The sequence below is a fragment of the Meles meles genome, chromosome 6 (genome assembly GCF_922984935.1).
Source record: "Meles meles chromosome 6, mMelMel3.1 paternal haplotype, whole genome shotgun sequence".
NCBI lineage: Eukaryota > Metazoa > Chordata > Mammalia > Carnivora > Mustelidae > Meles > Meles meles.
In genome coordinates this window covers 118,716,403-118,741,373 of record NC_060071.1, presented here as the reverse complement: position 1 = coordinate 118,741,373, position 24,971 = coordinate 118,716,403, and the positions used below count along the sequence as shown (strand labels likewise).

General features: G+C 43.1%; 1 protein-coding gene across 7 annotated transcripts in view; it reads right to left on the bottom strand.

The window, feature by feature from the left end:
• The window catches only part of RAD51B (RAD51 paralog B), a 647,202-nt gene that overhangs the window by 102,268 nt on the left and 519,963 nt on the right, over nt 1-24,971 (bottom strand). For all 7 annotated transcript variants that reach the window (XM_046006988.1, XM_046006987.1, XM_046006991.1 and 4 more), the window contains one exon: nt 18,964-19,067. In XM_046006988.1, coding sequence (XP_045862944.1) covers nt 18,964-19,067 — 104 coding nt within the window. The remainder of the gene's footprint in view (nt 1-18,963; nt 19,068-24,971) is intronic.

Sequence of the window (24,971 nt, the reverse complement as noted above, 5' to 3'; positions counted from 1 at the left end):
CCTCATCAGTGGTCTCCTTTCCTAGCTTGTCCCTTTCTTGTAAGCCTGTGGGCCAGCTCTTTAGCCTACCAGCAGAGTGTGAATGTGGGAGGACATCCTGTAGTTCTAGTTTGCTGTTGGCTTTGGGCTCCATAATGAGGGTCTCTGCCTACCTCTGGACCTCATAAACACAGACTTGAGAAGAAAAATTTGCCAAAGTTCAATTGCATATCAAAGGAAACCACAGAGCCAGAGAGCTCCCTGAGGACCCACACAGCCGCTTTGTCTACTGCCAAGCCATGGCCCCAATGCATGGATACGCCTGCAAGCCAAGAGCCAAAGCCACAAAGTTCCACCAGTTCATTTAGCCTTGGCATTCAACGTACTGAGGGATCTGTTATTTGGGTTGTTGTCTCATTGTTAAGGGGTAAAAACAGAAACATCCCCGTCATCGGAAAACTGGTTTACTAAATTCACCACCACTACCCCAACCCCACCCCGAACCCTACCGTGAGAATAGCTCCACTGCCCTGTGTGACGAAATGGAACAAATGCCAGCTTCTCCCCACTGGTGAACCCTGATCTCCTTGTGGTGATTCTTTCCCACGAGCTGACTTGGATGGGCCAGTTGCTGCATTCCAGGGTAGGTGCAGCCCTGTGGCCCGTGTTTGAGTTGGGGTCCACCCTGTCTCAATCCTGGCCCCTTTGAAATGAAGCACCCTTGATGGTTTAATTTCTATTCCAACAGCTTTTCAAATCTTCCCCAACATCTGCCCTCAGCTAAAATATACAAACAAACAAACAAAAAATCTTAAGTCCTTCCACGCTTGGGATTTGCTTATTTCTTCACATAGTGCCCCCCAAATCCAGGGACTACAGCTTTTCTCCCTGGACGCCATGATGCTTTGAGTTCCAAAAATGTCCCCAGATGGAAAGCTACATAGAGGACTTACACCAGAGAATTGTGAAGTTACAAATAGTAGCTTGTCTTGGAGACGTTTATTTCCTTTAAGTCAACAAATACATGTGGGGCATGTGCTCTCTGCTGGGACTTTGAGGAGTGAGTCAACCCAGCCTTCTAATTTAGCTGAACACCTAACGTGGCAGGGAAATGGTAGCAGGTAATTGCATTTACAACCATGTGCAAAGGAAATGAAGAGAGCCATTTCTTCATGCTGGTTGAGAAGGATGTTTAAAAAAAAAAAAAAAAAAAGGATATCATCAAGGCCAGGCCACAAAGAAAAAGTAGGATTTCTTCAAGTGAAGGACGTTCCAGGCAGGTACAGCACAAACAAAGGAAATCAGGCTGGAAAGTTCTAGGCATTACCATACACTGCAAAGTCTTACTGGAAACATCTCAATTATGAGATTATGAGTAAATACTACATTATGAGTAAAGGAAAGGTACCTAGGGCTAGCAATACTTATCTGTGAATTCTGTTTAAATGCTCAAAATTCATCTTTTACTAGAAGAGCTTTTACTAAAAAGCTCACAGCACACAGCTGTTTTGTTTTGCTTTGAACAGTTTATGTTTTTAGACAGGAAAATGCAGTTATTAAGAAGAGACTTATGCAAGGCTGGGCAAAAGTTGGTGTCTTACACTCGCCAGTGGCCAGGCTGTAGGCCAACCTCAGAATTCCCGTTTCCTACATCACCCCGAGACCACCCCGCCGTCTAATCAAACCAACCCCAGATCTTGGTTTTGAACATTTAAAGATGGAAAGAAATGTGACAGGTCAAAATCTCAGATTCCTTGGCTTTCTGATTACTTGCAAATCCACACAAGGCTCACATATCACTCTCCTCTCATTTTGTCAGCATCTGAATTTGTTTGGTTGTTGCGTGAGTGATGAAAACTTAAAAGCTATGTTGATATGTACAGCATGTGGAAAACCACTCCCAGGCTCTCTACTCTGAGAACACCAGAGGTACATGTACACGTTCTTATACACCCAGACTATCGGTCCACTTGTGCACACACTCAACATCACTAGACACTCGCTTAAAAAATGCAGTGTACTGTGCACTGACTTGATGGGAAGCCACAGGCTAAGTTCTCAGACACCGGCCAAGAAGAGATGGGATCCAACCCATCTCCAGACCACAGGAAAAATACTTTCAACCACAGAGCTGGCTGCAAAATATTCTTTTTGTAGGAAACAAAATGTTTCCAGCCCTGGGATTTTTTTTTTTTTTTTTTTTTTTTTTGGTCCTTTCACTGTTATTGAGTAGGAAAGGCAAATGCTTAAGCAAGAGGCCAAGTAAACATCTAAGGAAACCAAAACCAGGCTCCTCTGCTGGGAGAGTGGAACATAGGGTGAATGAGCTGCATGCTGGACAAGCCCCAGGCCTTTAGAAGCTTGGGGGGAGCTAAAGGAACCCAGGCAATTCTTCGTGTATTTATGGCCTCAGCTTAATCCCACTGCACTGCAGCTCCGTTTACTAACTAAGTAGTCTTAGACAAGTGACTTGACTTTTCCAAGCCTCAGCTCCTTAAGTGTCAAGCATGAATGACCATATGGTTATCATAGGTTACTGTAAAGAATAAATGAAGCACATGTACAAGTCAAACAAGGCCCAGCACAGAACAGCCACTCAAGAAACAGTATTTGTTAAGGTAGGTGCAATGATTCTTACAGGTTACTACAGAACTATTTTCATGGACTATTAGAACCCAAGAATTTTAGCCCCCGTACTTTATAAATAAGTAAACAGTCCTAGAGAGATGAAAGGTGTGACCAAATCAGCCGGTAGTAGGGTCAGAGCTAAGATCCAGGCTGCACACTGGACGCAGAGGGCAAAGGGAGCTATAGGACACCCCATCAGAGAGTGCACAAGCGCTACTGATTGGCGGTGGAGCTCAGATTCTAGTGTGCCTAAGAGTCACCTGGAGAGTGTGTAAAAATGCAGGTTTCTAGGCCCACTCCTGGCACTAATGATTTAGCCTGGGAAGGCCCAGGAATCTGAATTTTTAACAAGCTCTGCAAGTGATTTCCAAGAGGTTTTCCTCTGATCTCTGGTCAAGAAGCATTACAGGGGCGCCTGAGTGGCTCAGTGGGTTAAAGCCTCTGCCTTCAGCTCAGGTCATGATCCCGGGGTCCTGGGATCGAGCCCCGCATCGGGCTCTCTGCTCAGCAGGGAGCCTGCTTCCCTTCCTCTCTCTCTGCCTGCCTCTCTGCCTACTTGTGATCTCTGTCTGTCAAATAAATAAATAAATAAATAAATTTAAAAAAAAAAAAAAGAAGCATTACAGGAGGAAGTCATTGGCCAAATAAATAGTTGAACTGAATGCTAGAGTTGTATCCTATGGTGTAGCACAAACAAATGATGTGGCAAGCCCTACCATGAACATTGTACAAAATAATAAATGAGGTATAGCATGACATTGCTTCTTCTTCTGGATCATTAACTGTTTCATAGAAGAGGAACCTACAACTCAGTTGTTTGCCCAAGATAACGTATCTAATTAGAGACAAAGCTAGAATTTAATTCTAAAATAGCATTATCTTTTTCACAATGGAGATTCTCTTCTTTCTAGGTACCTTGAGGTGAAGACTGGGCTTATGTAATTATGTTATATGTCAGAATCCATGCATTAATTTTAATCTCTGACATAATACATAAAATCATCCTTGCTTTTTGGGACATTCAGATGGAAAAATCCTCTCATATTACTTCGGGGGCTCTAATTCATTCCATCGGCTCTGTTGTAGGCTCATGGAAGAAATTTAGGAGGAAGAGTAACAATGCCATACAATGCTGGATATTTCAGGAACACCCGAACTACTTGCATTGGTGTACACCACCTGCTTCCTTTTCATTAAATTCATTCTCCTTCTACTATAAAATACATACCTGACCCCAAGTTCTATGAAGTTCTGTGCATCATCAAATAACCACCCAAGTATCCTAGTTAGAGGGTACTATGCCAAAAAAAAATTGGGGGAACTTCCTTCACAGCCCAAATAAATCAATATGCGATTACATTCAGAGTCATTCTTCAAAGGATGGAGTTTCAGCTGTTCTGTGTAGTGATATAGTGATTTAAGAGTCTCTTAGCAATTTCTGGGGGTTTGCCCCCACAGACTAGCAATGATGGTTACTTTTTACTGTTTGGCCCAATACTGAAGGATCTGAGAAAGTACATAATTCTAGCTCCTTCACTTCTACTTTTCTCTGATGAATGCTTTAACACAATAATAATCCTCATCCCCCAAGAGACCTTTCTGAAAGTTGCTCTGAAATGTGGGTGATATAGCAAAGTGAAAGCCATGGCCTGGTTGAGGAAACCAGTAATGGACTCTGCTGTTTGATGATGCTTATCCTCACAAGAATCTCAGAATGTTCCAGTTCATTAAATTGGTAATAGTGGCCCTAGAAAAGATTTTTTATGATTTAGACAATCTTAACAACGATTATTGGCCAAAGAAGGAGAATATGGAATTCTCCTTATAGAATCTGAAGTGGAATCTGAATTAGAATCCAAATACTAACCACTTAACCATCCTTTCCCTCCTGCAGAGAATTCAGGCCTTTGGACCTACTCTGTTCCATGTCATCATTGCATTCAGAAGTTGCCAACTTCTATTCCACAACATGAACCCATTAAAGGATGGGAGTCTACCATGTTTTCAACAAGGGAGGACCAGGGTCTTATGTGGATACAGACCCTGGAACATTTCAACACACTTCTTATAGAAGAGGTTCTGTTGGTTTCAAACCATCAACCCCTTCCCCCCAACACATATTTCCAGCCATTAAAATGTTTCCTGAGCTTAGATACAACTGGAAAATTTTGGAAAATCCCACAGGAAGGAGAGCGGGCCAAGAGAGCTCCTTTTCTCATGCCATTCAGGAAGCACTAAACAAAATGTTTGCCTTCCAAGACAGCTCAACCCAAGAACTTGCCACTTAGGGCTGGGGAATCACAGTAGGCAGAAGAGTTCTTTAGGGGAACTGGGGCAATGGAAAGTATTTGGGGTCTTATGTTAACCAAGTGCCAGTCAGAGAGCTTATGTAGAGCATGTCTGTCAAGGTCCATCAGGAAAACAGGACTCATCCCACATAATTTAAGGGAGAGAATTTAGTGTTGGAAACTAGTTACAAATGTGTTGGAAGAGCTGAAAGGAAAACAGGGGCGGTAAGGCAACCCAGACAGTAGCAGTAGTAGGAAGCCACCACCATCCTTAGGGCTGGAGGAGCAAGGGAAGAGGTTGTTACTAGCACCCAGAAAATGGAGTTGCCCAACTCTAGCTCTTTGTGGAGCTGAGACCAAACAAAGATCATGGAGAAGGACTAGTGTTACCACCATCTGAGACACCACTGGAAGCAGAAAGAGGGAGGCTGAAATACATGACTTCTCCCGTACTTCTGCGCTTCACCCTCCTTTCAGGACCCCAAACTAAGCAGAATCATGGAAAGGGAGCCTGAGAAATGTAGATTGTAGGATCAGTTCTGTGTGGTACCAAGCAGAGCAGGGGGAAAGGCAGAGGGGATCTGAGCAAAGAAGCAATCAATTTGCGTGACCCTCTAAGGCATGGATTCTTGATTCCCAATTTGTAAATGGGGATCTTTTTGAAAACCTTGAAGCCTAAACTAGTAGTAAATTAGTTAATGATTCCACATCCCTGGACTTTAATTTGCCAGAATTCACTGGAGAGGAAGACACAGTTATTATCCACGGGGCCCTCTCCTCTCTGAGCTCAGGGGCTTGCATTCAAATAATTTACACCTTTCCCTTTCCCTTGCAGGTGTTTCCAAACTTCATTTTTCATACATTGTGATGACCATTGTCTTTTTTATAGAACTCAGGGTTCTAAAAGAAAGAAACAGTACCAAGGTAGAGAAGAGAATATGGGTGGCTGGAAGCCACCATATAAAGTGCGATGTATATAGGGGAAGAGAAATTTTTGACTCAAGATTCTGCACAATAATAAGAAATCCCTTCTGATCTCCAAGCTAATCACTGAAAGCAGTCACTGAGGTCTGGGAGGAAGAATGGAAATAGCCAAACCATCACATAAAGCAGGGCCAGCTCTTCTTTCCCTCCCAGGCCTGCTGGTTCTCCTGAACTAGCCCATTCAATGAGTGATGACCTCATCGACTCACTTCCATCAGAAACAAGCACTCCTTCCAGATGCTCTCTCTGTGTGCTTAAATGCTGTTGCTCCTGCCTCCTGACCATCTCATATCTCTTCCTTCTTCTCCATCTCAATGGCCACAGCTTTGGTTCTGGCCCTCATTTCTTTCCATCCTATTTCAAACCCATATGGCAAACTTCTGCCCGAGAAAACCTTGTAAGTACCGATCTGGTGTCATAGCCCAGCTGAGAGCTCTTAGTGGGGCTTCTGAGAGCTTTCAGGTCAAGTCTGATTGGCCCTGCCTTTCTTTGCTTTGCCTTTATATACAGATTCCATTTTCCCTGCCCCCACCCATTGCACAGACACACACATACCCTCCCCCACAGCACTAAAGAAGTGCTACTTCTTTGCAGTTCCCACCCTAGAGCCTTTGTTCGTTTTGCTTCCTCAGCCTCCTTCCCCATTTACCTGGCAAACCCTCTTCAAGTCTTCTCTCAAACACCATAACCTCCTCTGAATCCTTCCCTGATCAGGTCTTCCCTGCTGAGAGTTCTGACCATCCTAACACTGATGCCACACTGTACTCTGTCACAGTTCTCTCAATACCTACTTGTGTGTAGTTACATGGCCGTCTCTCTCAACCAAGTATTCTCCCTCCCCTGTGGTTCTTCAGGGCAGGACTTTATTTGACTTCATATTCCCAAAATTTGACACACATATCTACCCAGAAAAGATCTGAAGGTAGAAAAGGAGGAGGGAGGGATGGAAGGAAAAGGGAGTGTCCAATACAAAGAAAACGTAATGGTCTAGTCTAGATAAAAATACAAGAGTTCTAAGAGGATCCACGTCTATGGCTAAAGCACATGCCAAGGACTATTATTACAACTGCAGTCTTTAGAAGATTTAGTGCTAAAGATTTTAAGTTGGAACATATACCATTTCTTAATTGAGGAAAACTATTAGGATTTTTCAGAAATGGAAAAAAAGACTTCACAGATGCTGTGGCAGTCACTTAGCCAACTTGTTTCAGTGAGTTTTCTTTGAAAATATTTAGCCTTTGGACATTACACGACATGTCATGAGACCCATATGCACTAGGGTCCTAGACACAAATGAAGCCTTTGGTAGAAATGCCTGCTGTTCACTTTGAACTGAGATTATAGGCTGGTTCTTAAACTGGCCTTCTCAGGTCAATGGGATGAAATGCTAACCGACTCTTAGCAGAGACAATCACAGGGATCATGAAGTGAGGTCTAAATCAGAAAGGGAAGAGGGAGGCATAAAAAGGTAAGGCTAGTGCTAGAATGGAGTCACAGGTAGCAAACAGAGATCAGTCACAAAGAAGAGCCTAACATTCCTGTGCATGGGCAGTATAGGAGAGTATGTGTGGATAGAATGCTGTATAAAGAGCTACAAATCAGGGACAGCAGCCTGGTATAAGGGAGATTATTGAAAGGTTAGAAACTGCACTAGATCTCCTGAACCTCTGTACTCGAAGGACGGACCTGTAAGAGAACACAGAATGCCAGAGTTTTCCCATTCCAGTTGACATTCACTCAATCTCCACTAGGGTGCTGGCATAATAGATTCAAAGAACAGACTACTCAGAGAAAATTTAAAGGTAAACCATGAAATTGATTACTATGTGGGGAAAGTGACTTTGCAAGGACAGAATAAATGGCTGAATATCATTGACATGTCATTCTGTATCATCCATAGGGGAAGAGGTTCTCTCCACAGGGTACACCATGGTACCTCCTTGGTCCTGCAGGTTCTCACTTGAGGAGACCAGGAATGGGTAAGTATGGGTCTGTCCCCACTGTGGGCAAGACGTTACAGAACCTTTCTCTTTCTGCTTTGACATTGCAAATATCAGACATTGAAGTCAAACCCAAAACATGGAAAAGATGCTGACTAGAAAGGTTCCAGAACTTGGAATTTCAGAGAGGAAGAGCCAGGACTTCCCCTGACTGAATGGGGAGATGTCCCATGGAGCTCATTCTTCCTCAAGAGTGTTCTGTTGCCACACAGAACCACACTGTTATAGGAAATAACCAATGATTATTTAACAGAGATAGAAAAAGCTCCCTCAAGGTAATGACTCATTCCACTCTTCGAGGGGAGCGTTCTACCTAATACAACCATTGAGGGTGGCCACACCACAGTGGCTGAATGAAGAAATTTCCTGCAAGCAATTCCAAGCAGCAGGCATGAATAACCTTACTTTAACAGGGGAGTCAGTAGAGGATAATGGTTAAGAACCCAGGAATGTAGGGGAGGGATTGTATGTATGTGCGTGGGGGATGAGGGATCCTTAGAAGTCATGGGACTTAGAGCAATTTTTAGAAGTTCTATAAACTTCAGTGTACTTCAGTGTAAAAGCTGGAAGTATAACTAGTAATATATATCTCATAGGGTAGTTGTGAGGTTTGAACAAGAGAAGGCCCACAGAGCACTTAGCAGAGTAATTGGTACAAAAGAAACTCTTAATAAATGGTTGGGTAGGCAGAGCAAAGAAGTCTGAAAACAAGGGCTGGAGGGGCTTTGGGTGATTTGTTCTCAATCCCTACCGGATATACCAGGTGCCTCTGTTCTAACTTTTTAAGGTTTATAACAATGAACCTCATTCCAAAGTTTTGACACTCAGAGAATTTTGTTACTTGGAGTCCTGGATCATAATCCCAGCTCAATCTCTCATTGCCAATTCTGAGTTGAGGATTGAGAAAGTAGGCAGTGGGGTATAGCCACTGTAGCTTGGTTCTCAAAAGGTGTTCTGAAAATCATAGTCCCTTTGGTAACAATAAAACAAGGGTCCAAGACTCAAGCACACATGCTCTTTGTCCTAGATGCCAGAATTCTTGAGCTCTGCCAAACCAAGAAGGGAAACTTTCAGAAAGATACCCTCCGTGGAAAATCTCTGCTTCAAACATTTGAACTCTAAGGCAGTTGCCAGGAGCCATTGATTTAAAAATCCAGGGGAGGTTATGGGGGTGGGAGGAGCAGGGAGAAAGTGTGCAGAGAGGGGCAAGAGGGTAAGAAGAAGGTTGAGGGAAGGAAAGAGTGCATATGTCAACTCTTGGGTAACTGAAAATTCCAAATTATTTAGAGCAGCAGAAATTAGAAAAGCTCAATGACTTATAATGCAGTTGACAGCCAATCACGCATAGATAATGTTTGGCATATCGTAAACTGTTATGGTAACATCATCAGATATTACCTAATTCCAACTGAATCCTAGAGACATATTTGATTTGTTTTTCCCTATGCCTCCATCATGTAAATCCTCTCTCTGTTTCCCATCCCCCTACACCTAATTTCATAAGCTGTGAAGATTTTAGAAGGGTCTGAAGCCCCACTGCACACTCTGCCCCAATCAGGTTGAAGTACAAACCAGCATCGTACCATGTTGTGACCCTCTCAGCGACAGTGGACCTCGGGGAGAAGCAGAGACCATGAGCCCAGGCAGTGCACTACTTGGGCAGGCGTACTCCCCTGGCAACAGCAACCAGATGACGAATTCTCTGAGCTGGCTCTGCTTCAGCCACATGTGTGACAAGCTGTGCTATTCAAATCACACACACAGACAGGGCAAGGAGCATTTCTGAATCACAGTCACATGCCAGGAGTATTTCTCAGCCAAATAATGGCAAGAGCAAGAGGAAAAAAGCAAGAAGCAGCTCATCATCTCCTTCTTAAAGTCCCTGGCCCCCGAGTGGGAGGTGCTGTTCTAATATGTAATTTAGTAAGCTTTGGAGGTAAGCTAAATGACATTCTAGATCCAGTCATCCTTGGGGAAAAATCAGAGAGAAAGATAATAAGGACCATTCATTGCAAGCCAAAAGAATCATCACTAAGGCAAGGCCTCATTTTCCAACACCTCATTTGATTCCTAAAGTTTAAAAAAAGGAGGGGGGCACCTACATCTCAGAGGACATGGTATAGCAAGAAGACTTAGGTTTGGAAGTTGAGCAAACTTGGTCTCAAATCTTGAACTACTACTGAATACGAGTTATTAGCTTGTTTCTCTAGCTCAGTTTCTCTGTAAAAAGGAGACGAAAAGATCTCTGTGGAAGGCTTGTTGTGGGGGTCAGTGGAAATAATGCACGTGAAGGATCAAACCTGATGCCGGCAACCAAAAGTACTCAATAAGATTAACCCCCTTCCCTCCTGAGACAATAAAGAGGACTTGAAATTAGTGTTGCCTGGAGCATCAGAAGCCAGCAAGGATTCTCTTCACTACCAAACTGTAGGATCCTGAGACAGCAGGAAATGGGTCTCCACGCAGGCTTCCTCCTTACCCCTGTTCCACTCTGACTTTCTCAAATGAAGATGCAAAGATGCAAAAATATGAGAATTGCAAAGCTTCTCCCATTCTGAGAAGACCAAGCAAACAAAAGACCAGAAAACTCCAAGGTTCCCAAACCATCCCATACCTTTAGCCTATGAAGCTAGGCAACGGGAAGCTCAAGATGAAGGGTGCCTCTCCATGAGCACATGTGACCATTTGTGGAAGATGGGAGAGAAGACAGCCTTGCTTGCAGGATGTTGTGTATTAAGAGAGTCATTTGGTTGGGAAGTCCATGCTCACTGTGAAGTTCAACTTAGAAAAAGTTATGTATTATCCAAGAATTTAGAATGCTGACTTTCTTTCTTTCTTTTTTCTATTTACTTGAAAGAGAGAGAGCATGAGTGGGAGAGGCAGAGAGAGAGAATCTCAAGCAGACTCCCCACAGAGCATGGAGCCCCATGTGAGGCTCAATCTCATGACCCTGATATCGCGACTTGAGCCAAAAACCAAGAGTTGGTTGCTTAACCATCTGCGCCACCCAGGTACCCCTAAAATGCTTTCATCTGGTGATTCACTGCAATGTGGGGTGGGATGGTACTTTTAAAAAATACACATTTTTTTCACAGAGTTCTGTAGAACCTTTCTATAAGCCACTAAGAGTCATAGAGGATATAGATATCACTTTGCCTACAAACCCAGTCAACTGATTGGGTTAGGGCACTTTTTTGTCCAAAGTTTTCCTATTAAAAGTCAGCATAGTAGAGTGAAAATAGCAAATGATTAGAAATGAGCAGACTTTAATTCCACTTCCATTTCAGCTGCTTATTAGATGTGTGACCCTGCCTAAGTCACTGAACCTCAGTTGCTTACCCCTATCTGTGAAATGAAATGGCTAGAATACAGTGTGGTTCTGAGGCCCACCCTGGTGAGAATCACCGGAAGTGCTTGCTCTCACTGAAGGGTCACTGGGGCCGGGCCTAGGAGTCAGCATTAACAAACACCTGTGATTCTTAAGGTCCCTGTAGTTGAGAATCCCTGGATAAGATCATCTCTAGGAGGCATCTCAGATGGGACATTGTCATATCCTAAAGGCCTTTAAAGGTTCTAGTGAAAGAGCTCTGGTTCATTTGTAAATCAGTTCATAGTTTATGTAGCTATTGCTTTTCCTAACCAAAGATGTTGCCCCATTTTCTTCTCAGTCATAGCTAACCAAAGCCAAAATACAACATCCTGTCCAACATTCATTCTCAGATGAGCCAAATACATTTAAGTGTCCTTGACTCTCAGGTCACCGCCTTGTCCAAGAGATCTCATAGCTGTTTCCTATGTTGTTTCCCAACTGAAAACACTTCTCTTCCCTAGCTGACAACAAGGTCTTCAGTTTGGTTCCAAAGCCCTGTGTCTCTTCCATTTCCTGCAACAGCTGAGATTTCTCTGGAAATCTCTCATTCACATATTTGCCCTGGTTTACTTAGCAAGCTAGAGCTGGGAGGGTCACTGCAAAAGGGGATTTGGTACCAGACAGCATGTGAAAATAAAACTAGTCAGAGTTGGCGGAGAATGACAGAGCTGATAAAATACTGGGAAGGTGAATGGCTCAGTAAAGGGGAAGTCACCTAAACACTGTGTGAGTGGACCAGTCACTCAGCCTCTCATGTCATAGATCATAATCTTCAAAGACAGAAACACGGACATGTACTAAGTCTTCCATAAAAACAAATGTGTTTGATTTATAATAGTATTCTTTATTCATAGATAATGTCTTCTCTATTTTTTGGTGTTCAAGTACCTTTTCCTCTTTGAAATAGTGCTAAAACTTACTTTTACAACTCTACTTTTTAAGGACATTTAAAATCCTGTGATGGTTTCTAACCCCCCGCCCCACGCTTATTTTGTTTTGATTTTGATTTGAATTTTTCTTGACTCCCTGTGGCTCAAAATCTTCTAGGAAAGACTGATGCTTCCCCTCAGCAAAGGTACATTGTCTATCATGGCCAAGGCACTGAAAAGAAGATCCCCATCAGAAGCATGGGGGCAACTGTACTAATGAATTTTTAACTAGGAATTTCCAATGGAACCCCTGCAAGGGAAAGTTTTCTCTACTTAAGCCCATTAAGAACTAGGGATTTTTTCCCCCCAGAGGGACTCAATGGAGTTTGGGTTTTTGTTTTGTTTTGTATTGTTTTTTTTTGGTAGGCAGTGGGGAAGGCATTGCTATTCCTATCTCAGATGCGGAGACAGAAACAGGGAGTGCCCATGGGGGTGTCTATGTTGTCCTTTCTCGGATGGAGCCTGTCTCTAAGCTCTGAGTCTTAGCTCACTGCATTCATTTGCTGTTACTGCACAACTTCAGGTAGGATATCCTCAGATTTTAATACATTTGCCTGCTGGCCTAAAAAAAAAAGTTGGGGGGGATCCTTTTAAAAGTCACCATTCGGATGGGATCGGGAGGGAGACAAACCATAAGAGACTCTTAATCTCACAAAACAAACTGAGGGTTGCTGGGGGGTAGGGGGAGGGAGGGGGTGGGGTGATGGACATTGGAGAGGGTGTGTGCTGTGGTGAGTGCTGTGAAGTGTGTAAACCTGGCGATTCACAGACCTGTACCCCTGGGGCTAATAATACATTATATGTTTATTAAAAAAATTATTTAAAAAAATGAAAGTCACCATTCTGGGCTCCTCTTTTATACATTTTCCCAATCGGCTCAATACCCGTTCGAGCACTTCTGAGGGAAGAGTGTGGGCAGGGGGTTAGATTTCACACTCGAGCAGCTCTGAAAAGGGATGGAACATTTATACCCAAGGCAATGTACTTGGCTGGGATTCTATGTTCCCTTTGCTATTTCTGCAGACATTTATGCTTAAAAAGAAATTTCTCCCACCCCTGAAGCCAGAGTTTTCCTCTGGCTGGATACACACACATACACACCAGTCTCCTTGCCTAAAAGCAGCAGACGGGCTGAGGTAGAAAGGCACAGAATAAACATGACGATCTGGAACCATTTAACAAAGGGAGAGGGGTTCATTTTTGAGTGAAGGCAACTAACCCTGAGTTCCTCCCTGGAGGATTCTGCAAATAGAGAGACATAAAACTACGACTTCCATGAGGTAAAACATCCCTTCAATGTCTCTCTTTGGGTGAATATGATTGTGTGCCTGACATTCTTGCCCCAAACCTACCCTTCAGCTTATCTGGGAGAACAGATTTCTCATCTTTCCTTCAGTTAGTCAGTCCTCCATTAAGCCTATCCAAGCACAGACAGCAGAACTCATGACTGTTGGAAGATGGCAACAAAGATTTCTTATCCTTCCCCTCAGCCAAGGTCCGCAAGCTGCCCGTTCCTTGCAAGCAGCTGTGGGACCCCTCTCCTTCACTTTGCTTGGGTCTAGGGCTCTGGTTTGCTTACACAGAGGAATTCCAACTACGATTTCAAGGAAAGCCTGACTCTCACTCTCCCACAGCCCCCAGCAGGCTAGTTCTGCAGAAAGACATTCCTATATTTGTTAGTCGTACAGCACATCATTATAAGGATCTGCTGGTAATGGTCAAGGTCTGATGCCAACCTTTTTAACTGACAATTACTAATACTTTAAAGGAACTATTAAGCTGTGTAACTCAGTTCCTCTGGGGAACAGTGATTCCAAATAAGCAGTATGGCCTTCTTTCTCAGGACTGGGTTTACATATGGATATGAGGAGTTTCTCTCTCTCTCTCTCTCTTTCCAAATATATGTACTGAATGTGTAAACGTCAAGCACTGTTCTGCTTCTGAGGGTATACAAATAAATTCAGTCACAGCCTTCAAGGGGCTTACAATCTGGGTTTCACTCATGCAAGAACAGAGGAAAGTACTAGGTGCATCTGTGGGCAAAACTGAGGGAAACAGGGCTGATTAAACTCAGTGTCAGGAAGGCTCCACAGTGATGGTGTTTTAAGTCTTTTAAAGATTTTATTTATTAATTTGACAGAGAGAGACAGAGAGAGAGAGAGAGGGAACACAAGCAGGCTTCTCACTGAGCAGGGAGCCCGACATGGGGCTCGATCCCAGGACCCTAAGATCATGACCTGAGCTAAAGGCAGATGCTTATTGACTGAGCCACCCAGGTGCCCCTTAAGTCTTTAAAAACACAAAATGCATACTGAGAGAAGAATTATATCACCAGAAAGGAGACACTAAATACTTCCCAGATGCAAAACAACCTGGGACCTTGAGAAAAGCCTAAGGATTCCAGTAAGGACCAGGAGTTTGAGAAACATTATGAGTCTTGTCAACAATTTACTAGGTACTTTAGGCTCTTCCCCTCAAGTGTTCTTTAACTTCCGGGTGACTTCTAAATAGCAGATGAAAATATTATTATAAAGTCCATTTAAATAAACCTACTATATGAAAAAGTTCTCTCTTCCCAATTTGTTGAAATGAGAGAGTCATAATATTTATTTCTTCAAGAGGGTGTGAAGCTTAGTTGGGATTAATTTCCTTCATTACTCCTTCCAGAGTACTGAAAAATTTATATAATCCCATATGTGGTTCGTAGGAATGGACTTCACGAAGACTTGATGAGAAATAGTATGAATATTTCATCAAGTTCTTCCATCATTCTTTCACGTATGACCACCCTCGCTCCACCTTTTCCAGCCCCTCATGATGGCACACCAGGTCACTGCCAGCGCCTCCTGAAGGAAGGCTTCAGCCAAGCTTCTTCAACTTTGATGAAGCTGCTGCCTCATCAAACACCCCAGAACCTTCCTTTGCGGGGGGGGAGGGGCACCCTCCCCTCCACTCTCACTAGACCCACCACGTGTGTGCAGCAGGTACGGTCCACACATTCCCCTTTCCCCAGGTCGATTGTGAACTTGTGTCTTCAGGGCATCGACTTACTCATATTTTTAATCCCTGGCATCTTACATGGTGACTAGCAGAGAAGAGCTGAGCAAATAAAGCCTTGTCAAGTGACTGAGGGCGCAAACCCTCTGCTCTGGTTAGATAAGGTTAGAACCAAGCTGTCTTCTGAACATGGTACCTGCCCTCCTGTTTGTCTTCTTTTCCTGTTCCTCCTCACCCTGAATTTTCCCTTTCCTCTCTCAGGAATATACATTTATCTATGTAGGGCAGTGGTTTTCTGCCTTGGCTCCTGGCAGGGAGCTTTACAAATAAACACAGTGCCCGGCCCACCAACACACATTTTGATTTAATTGGGCGGGGTGGGGCTCTGGTGTTGGTATTTTGCAAATGCCCCTGTGATGAGTCTAAAAAGCAGCCAGGCTTGAGAGACACTGATTTAAAGTGATAACTCAAGCCTTGTCTTTTAAAAAGGCTAGTGGGCCTCTGGTGAGTTTACCTTGCTCTGGTTTCAAAGCAGGTACCGTCCTAACCAGTTATTAGGTAACAAATCCAACACCACACTTGACTGCTAGTTTGTTCTTTGACTTGTGCACTTCATTTTGATTATTTATGACTGTAAACACACATGTACCATCTCTCACACTTGACCAGAAGAACCTCGAAGGCAGGAACTCTGTCTTCTACTTCTTTGCATCCCCAAGCCACATACAGGGTGAACCAAAAACATATTTTTGATTACCAAAAAAAAAAAAAAAAAAAAAAAAATCCAAAATATTGAAAGAGGAGGAGAAAAACCCCCCAGTAGAGGCCATTTTAATTCCACTTTAAGGACACATCTTTGGTAAGAATAAAAATGTTGCACAAAGGGTGGGGCAGGATTGAAGCAGACTAGAGAAAGAGTAAATAAAAGTCAAATGGAAAAAAAACTAAATTAGGCCAAAAGAAAATGTTTCCCAGCTTCTTAAGAGGGTTTTTGCAAACACTGAAGCAGAATAAACAAGAGCATTAACTTGGCTTGTGCCCTGATAAGGAGATTTCTTTCCTGATTATATAATTTTACAAAGTTTCCAGGGTGTAAAGAAAATAATCAGCCAGCGAGGACTCCTTCCCTTGGACTATACAATTCAGCTCTTGGTTTAATCGGCTCGTAGAGCTGCTCAGCTTGACCTGACCTCCTTCCAGCCCTGTGATCTCAGACTAAGCCTCACATTCAAGAGCCCTGGCGTAGAGCTCAATGTCATAGAAACGGGATAAAACATAATCCTCATTCCATGTCCTTGATCCCTTGGTGTAGTGGCCTCTGTGCACTGGTGGGGGTGGGGAGAGCTATACCTGATATCTTTTCCTGGCAGTTGGTGTTCCAGAGATCTGGCGATGCTAGAATGATATAGGCATGTTTTCCTACTAAGTAGTCCTATAAGGAAGTATTGCTTGGAACAACTACCTTAAAGACCAGCTTAAGGTACTTTTTTGTGCACATATCCCAGAAAAGGTTTATCTTCATATGGCTTCTCTACTTTGTCAAGAAGTAAGACCACAGGAGAAGCTCAGTGAATCACGATGCATGTCCTCTGCCAAAGCAAGATAAGTTCATCAGATAGAGACATGTTTTCTACATCAAATTTCATCCTAGTTATTAGGCCACAAATTGAAACACTGGTCCCAAAAGGCACACACACTTCCATAGATTAATTAAGTGTAAGACCTTCTGCTTGGGTTGGCCATGTTAACACTGGTCATATTTTACTTTGCTACAGCATTTTATTATACTTTACTATTTTATTTACATATTTTACTAATTAGTGTTTGAAACCATGATTCAAAAGCATTTAACTCTGCTCTTGATTGATTAGCAATGATAGTAACATGTTGTAGATTAAGATAACATCACTGACTCATTTGATAGGATATGAGTTGATAAACTGTCACTGATCTATCCATGCTGTGCTCCTCATTCTTCTTGTGACTAGTGGCCTGTGTTTGACCTTATGAGCCAAGAACCAAGAGCCACCAGAATCCTGCAGTTACCAAAGAGACATAAAATAATAGCGTTTGTCCTACCAGCTATTTCCTATGAATGTCTACAAAATGGAAATGACCAGCTAATTTACTAAAACAAAAGGAAAAGAAAAATATGGCACTAACTTCTTTATATACTAACAAATGCTAGCTGGAATTGGTAAAACAAGGATCTGGGAGTCTGGAGTCCATGCTACCATATGTAACAGACTATATCACAAAATCAGTGTGCACCATCTGAAACCTAAAACAGAGATAAACTACCCATTTTTAAGGAACGGGATTGAAGATCCATGAAAATGAATGGATCCAGGCTGATTCACAAGGAATTTTGCTTCCTCAAATAAGAATTTAGGTAGTAGTGCCTGACAGCTGCAAACTGGGTTTATTTAACATAATTTATAACCTCGGGTATAAAACAAAGGTCATTAGGTTCTACAGGAACATCTCTGGCTCTGAAAAGAGAAGTAATGGATTCAGAACCCAGGATACTTGAATCATCGGGGAAAAGGTATCACTGAGGTAATGAGCACGCCAGGGCCTGAAAACTTAAGAATGTTCCCCTAAACGAAAACAAGCAGCTCCATCTTCTCAGAACATGGCTGACTCAATCATCAAGCTGGAATGTTATTTATACAGTCCCAAGCAAACCAAGAAGAATCCTCTGGTCTGTAACCAAGGGCACTCGGAAAGTTATGTCTGGAACAGGCAAAGGCTCATGTCTGTTTCTGATGATTCCTGACTCCTTGGAAGACAGCCAATTTACCTAATGCAGGTGAAGGGCAACAGCTCCCCGCCACCTCTCCCAGAAAGGACCACCAGCATGATATTTCATGCCTCTTTAGTGAATAACCTGGACTGTAACACATTTAGCAAGATGGGCAAATCTGGATTCCTGAATTCTGCCCCATCCAACAAATCAGAACATTCACCCTATCTTCTTCCTCCTCCTGCTTGTGGGAGAGGTTATGATGGAACCGGGTCCACACAACAGAATAAAGTTGAGGTTAGGCATCGGGAAAAATAAATTCCCTAATTATGAAACATTTTACTAAAGGAGTCAGACTGTGGTGTTCCTTTCTTTGAATGAAAGAAAGGGTTGTAGAAAGTTAAACCTTCTGGATGGAACGTGGCGGGGTGGGGAGACAGTTCTCATTTGAGGCCAGGATAGAAACCATCAACAGGGAGCTCTGAAAGAGCTGTCATCCTTTTGGGGGTCTCTCCAGCAAATTTCGGTACTTGAACCTACTGGCTTATGAGTTAGTGCACAAGTACCCATGGTCTGGGGAATAGTTTATCACATGGCAGGATCTGTCTGGCCTATGGTTTTCAAAGCATATTAACCTCAAGAAAAAGCACTGTCATTATTTAATTTGTCCACGAATTATCTAGTCCTCAACAAATACCAGCTAAGTGAAATGATCATTCGTGCTTTAGAGATGGAGAGTTTGAGCTCCCTAGAGGGTGGACCTTGGTCATTTCCAAGCCATTGGCAAATATCAGGAGGCATGCTAACTCTATGGGCTCTATTCTTACACATTTTTTCCTGCGAATGACTGATTTCCCACTTCATTATAACTGCTATTGGGGGGGGGGGGGGGAGCAGGGATGCTCATTTCTTTACCTGCCCCCGATGGTGTTGGCCCAGGACAGAAAACGTGGCCAATGCTTTTAGGAGATGAACATTCATATTGCTAAGTACATCTTGTTCTCTAAACTCAACAGTCAGAAAACATTGTCAAAGAACTCACCTGTCTTCTCTCTGAACCAAGGGACTGGAGAATCAGCCGGGTGTTCACACTGTGACTCCAGGTGTTTCCTAGGGCAGCTGTCACACAGCTGGATCCAGAAGTGCCTGAAATGAAACAGGGTAAAACCATGACTATGAATGCCCATTTCTTGTAATGGTGTTTTCCATAAACAAAAGTCCAGTCACTGCTCATTGCTTAGAGACTCCTGGGGACTCAGTTCATTACCACAAAAGTTGACAAATTAGAGAAGAAGGACAGGGGTTAAGGAACATGAGACTAAAAATAAAAACCAGCATGAGTTTCCTTTAGTCTCAGTGAAAGAGACCACCACTAGGCTAAAAGATAACAGAGTTATATATCAATAAGAACTTGCATGCAAGGCAGCTTGGAGCCATTGCTAATAAAAAATTGAGCTACTCAACATCATGGCAGAAAGGCATAATGCTACCTCATAGAATGAGAGCCAGTTATGAAACAGTCTTAGTTTAATGGAGTTGTAAGGCTTGTTTAGCTTGATAAGAGTCTTAACTCAATTTTCCTAATCAGTATAGAAACGGTAGCATATGTATATAAAATCCTTTACCCTTCCAATCCTTGCATACACACACCCAGAAGAGGAATACGAAAGATCTAACCATTTTTATATATCTAATCTGTATTAGACAGCCTTATCCCCAGAGAAACACTCTTTCACCTTCTAAGACTTTCCTGTAAGGGGAGGGATCTGAAGGATCCATCTGAATTTCCAGTCTACTCCAAGTTGGGCTTCATCTACTACTTTCCATCTCCAGAGCCTCGCTGATCCCTCTTGATGTCACCAGGAGGAAACTATTCCTGCTCTCCTCCTCTTCGTTCTCCTTAGAGGCAAGCTCACTAGTTCCACCACTTAGAAGCCTGCCTATCCCCCTCCCCTCATATCTGGCCCATTCTGAGGACTCCTCTGAATTCCTGTGCCTGCTTTGGCCCTGAGAGGAATCCTAGCCCTATAGGGAGCACAGTGGGACATTCACTGTGCTTTGTAATCTCAAGATGCTGTCTCCTTGCAATGAGGAGACTAAATACAGAGAGGCTGAAGCCCACCAGATTAGCTAAAACAACATGAGGCCGTGAGCTTCTCATTCATTGCCTGCTTACTGCATCCTCTGATTTTCACCCCTTAGTCCAGAGTATTGGTCTTCTTTTCTCTTCTTTCTTTTCTGGACCTGTCATCTTTCAAGGTGGTCTACCAACTCTTCATGGCCTTTGCATGGCTGTACACTCCTGGGCCCAAATATTATAGCAGATGAATGTGGGTCAGCGGTTCTAGGCTGGAGGTAATTTGTTGGCAATGTCTAAGTGGGAGGGCTACTGGCATTTAGAGGGTGGGGGCCGGTGATGCTGCTGAACACCCATGCACAGGACAGGCTCTCGACAAGGAATTATCTAGCCCCAAACACGAGAGTGCTGAGGTTGAATGCCCCTGGGTTAGACAACACCAACCATACATTTTCTCCGGTTCAAGCAGGTACAGGAATGAATTAGATGGGAATCAACAACTGGGACCACAACAAGCCTGGGGAGTTCCAAATGAAGAAGAATTTAGCATTGGGAAGAGTAAAATTTAGGGTGACTGTAGTGTATCATGCACATTATTCAAAGCACACACAAATTAATCTGAAAACAAATTATCTAGACCATGCTCATAGGATCACACCACCCCCTTGCTCAAACTCCTCCAGCAGCCCTCCGTGCTGAGGACAAATACTAACTCCCGAATAATGTATCTGGGGCACTTTGTCGTCTGCTCCCAAGTCTCTCTCTGGCCCCACTGCTCTAAGCTTTCTCACTGGATGGTCTCCTGTAACCTCCTGACTTCTCTGTCCCCATCCTCCTTGACCTCTTGGCAGCAGCTAATAAAGCTTCCCCGTCTTTTGGCATCTGAGATACGGTTCTTCTGCTTCTTCTGGATCTTGATGAGTGTTCTTTTCCTTCTCTGCTTTTCTTCTCCTTCTGTTCCTAGTTATGGGTGGACTGCAGGGGGCTGACAGTGACTGATTTTTCTCCTATCACCCAAGTGCCTTCAGTGGCTAGGAAGGTAATGTGCATTTAGTAAAGAGGCCAGGTGTTTGCATCTTAAAATGCAGGAATCCTTTATTGTTGCAAAGAGATATACTTTCTTCCATTCTTCTTAAAATACACATCCCTCTTGTCTTCCATCTTCCCCTTTTTGATAGAGATATATTAATAAAGAAATATTTTCTATTATAAGAAAACCAACCCTGGAAAGGCAATAGCAACTGATTTTTCTTCTCTTTTCTTTTTTTGTTTTCACATTTTTATAAAACAGCTTTTTTGAGATAATTCACACATCATACAATCCCCCCAAAGTGTACAGTCCAATGGTTTTTACTATATTCAGAGTTGTTCAAGCATTACCACAATCGGCTTTAGAACACTTCATCGCCTCAAAAAGAAACTCCATGTGCCTTAGCCATATAAGCCTCAAGCCCCTCTCTCTGCCCCCCCAGCCCTAAGCAACCATTACTCTACTTTGTGTTTAATATGAACTGTTAGGAGATGACAGGGAGTAGTGGAGACTGTGGAAAACGAGCGCATCTATCCATGATCATAAGGGGCAGACCTTGGCTGCTCCGGCTAGTGCTGTCGTGTGACAAAATGAGTTCAGAGTCAACCACATCTTTTGACTTTGAAAAAGGAGAAGTCAGAAGGAAGTCAATGTTTAAGTACAATCCTCTTGACTTAATTTAACAATTTCTAAAAATGCACAAATGAACATACTTAGGAGCCGTCTATCACTCATTCCCACAAAGCTTGCAACGTCTTCTCCATATGGCATGTCCTCACTGTTGACAAGGACAACACCCTGACATGGGTGATTTTGAAGCCTTGTCTCAACCTGCAACCTGCCTTAGCACTTGTCCTCCATTTTCAACAACAAGAACTACAAGTCTGACCTAATGAATTTCAGTACCATAAACTGAGTATCTTCAAATCAAGCTTATATCTTCCCATATAACTCACTCTTCCTTCTTTTGTCCCTTTCTTTGGCCTTCTAGTTAATCTGGTTCAGAACCTCAGTTCCACTTTTAAATTTCTCCTTCTCCCATGCTTCTCAGTTCCAATAAGTTGTGAAGTTCTATTGACTGAACTATAAAATCTCACCTATATCTTTTCCCCTACCCTCCGATCCTCCTACCCCAACCTTAGATCAGACCCTCATTAGCTTTCACCTGGGGGTGGCTGCTAGAACTTCCCAACTGATGTCTATGCTTCTGTCAGTTCCTAAAGTCCATTCTTTCTTCTGCCTGATTAACCTCCCCAAGCACACATTTAAGCATACTCCCCTGCCACTTCTGACCAAGCGTGCTCGAAAACTTTCAGCAACTCCCAAGTGCATCCAAAGAGCTCTAAATTCCTCAGACTGGCATTCAGAGCTCTTCTAGTCTGTGCCCAACCTGCCTTTCCACACGGCTCCCTCCATTCCACTTCATACAGACTTTGCTCCAACATAATCACTTCTTCCCCATGTCCCTTCCCCACCTGAAATGCCTCTAGGTCCACATATTATCTTCGATACCACCTCCTGCGTGGCACTTTCTTGGCCATCACAGACATACTGTCTTCCTCCTCTAAATCCCCATAATGCTTTATTTCCCTCTCTCACATTACACCATTTTCTCTCCTGTGGTATATTCCCTGTGTGTGCTTTTCTTAACACCCCTAATACATATCTTAAGAGGGTCAAATCCATGTCTGATTTATGCTAGTCCAAATCACTTAATTTATGCCTTGATCATTCTGTGTCACTGATACACAGAAGACACTTAGTAAATCCTGATTAAATAGTTACTAAGTTATTCCTACTAAACTTTGATTTATATATGAACAATAACATATATGAAATATATGTTACATATATTTGTTTTAGCAGCAGATTTACATTCTTAATTTTATCTTGCTTAATCTAAAATTAATACCATGTTCACATTTTTTAAAAAAATATTTTATTTATTCCTTTGACAGAGCTCACAAGTAGGCAGAGAAGCAGGCAGAGAGAGAGAGAGAAGGAAGCAGGCTCCCTGCTGAGCAGAGAGCCCGATGCGGAGCTCGATCCCAGGACCCTGAGATCATGACCTGAGCCTAAGGCAGAGGCTTTAACCCATTGAGCCACCCAGGCGCCCCCCATGTTCACAAATTTCAAACAAACTTGTTTGAAGCTTGTTGCTTAGATGCCTGCTAAGTGATAGGATGAAGTAAGACTGAGCTTTCAAGCTTGCCACAAAAAACTGTATGTAGACTAATTAGGAGTTAATTAGTCAAGCACTCAGAAAATATACATATTTTTTTTAAAATAATAAAATTATAGGCACTTCTCAGGTCTGGAAGATGTTCTCAGGAGTCAAAGCCATATGGCCAGTAGTGACTATTTAAAGAATGCCATGTCCCTAAAGCAATGAAAACAGTATAACAATGAACCCATGTCCCTGGCTGCTTTCCGGGCAGGTAAGCTCAGGGCCTGACGAAAGGCCAGTGAGTGCAAATGACCACGAGAAAGCTTCTAATGGAAACCCTGAGTGAGCAGCTTGTGGAGGAGTGCTCCAACATGACGCCCCTACGAGAGCAATAACAGAGGGCCTTGAAAGCTAATGATAAGAAAAGACAATATTTTTAAAGTACTACAAGGAGACCCTGCGTGAGCCTTTTATATGAGGAGGGCTTACGTCTTGTTTGAGCTTCATGTGTTAGTTATATCTTTTTTTGATCCCCAGGGAGGTAGGGAATATCATCACCCCTATTGACAAACTAAAGCTGTGAGGGATTAAGGTCATTCTCCCAAGGGCGCGTGGTTGGTTAATGACAGGGTCGGGACTCAAAGCGGGGCCGACTGTCTTTACCGCTGCTCCAGTCAGCCTTCTCCAGGCTCCTTATGTCAAACAGCCCATAATCATGTCAGCCCAGTTGACAGGGGCCTCAGCAAGGGCCTGAAGAGAGAGCCTGAAGGCCCATCTCTGAGAAGACACCGATGCAGGCACAGTGCGAGCATCTCATCACTCATCTGAATCTGTGTGTCACTCTGGCTCCACAACCAGCTTCCTCTGTCCTGATATACGCTGATAACTCAGGGCCAGGGGTTTCCAGAAAGACAGTGCATGCCCTGGCTTGGCAAGTTATTTAACCTCGCTCGACTGGCCCAGCAGCTGATTCGTGTAAATCAGGTGGCCTGGAACTGACCCTCTCTGGTGGAAGGCCTAAAAATCTGGCCAGAATTGAAAAGTTATTTCACTTGATAGGACCCTGAAGAGTGGCTATAGGTGGTGGGATTACTTGAGAGAGAAGTGGGAGAGAAGAAGGTGGGGAAACTGTCAGTTAATATAAATTTATAACTTTTAAAAAGATTTTATTTATTTATTTGAGAGAGACAGAGCACATGCACACAAGTGTGTGGGGGGGGGGGGTGGCAAAGGGAAAGGGAGAAGCAGACTCCCTGCTGAGCAGGAAGCCCAACATGGGGCTTGATCCCTGAGATCATGACCTGAGCCAAAGGCAGACACTTAACCCACTGAGCCACCCCAGTGCCCCTGTAATTTTATTTGCAGCTAGAAAATGTCTCCTGTCTTTTGACTTTCAAACATTTCTGGCATAAATAATCATTAATGCTGTTTATGGGAAATTAAAGGTAGAAGGAATCCACTTGCTGGCCTTTCAGAAAAGGTGTTTTCCTGCCCAATGACCTAGTTGGTCAGGAAAGAGATAAGTGAGTCTTCGCTACACTCATTTTAACCGGAAGTTCTAAAAATTAGGGCACTCTCTGTCTTTCTCCTTTTTGATGACTCCGATATTTAGACCTGTCAAGGCAGAATGACTTCATTTTACTGGAATTTGGTTCATTTCAATACAGATAGAAAAATCAAATAAGTGAACTCGGTTTTGAAAATATTTTCATTATTGGGGATTTTTCGTCACCACAGGATTGAGCTTGTGGAAGTATTTGAGTAAGTTACATAGAG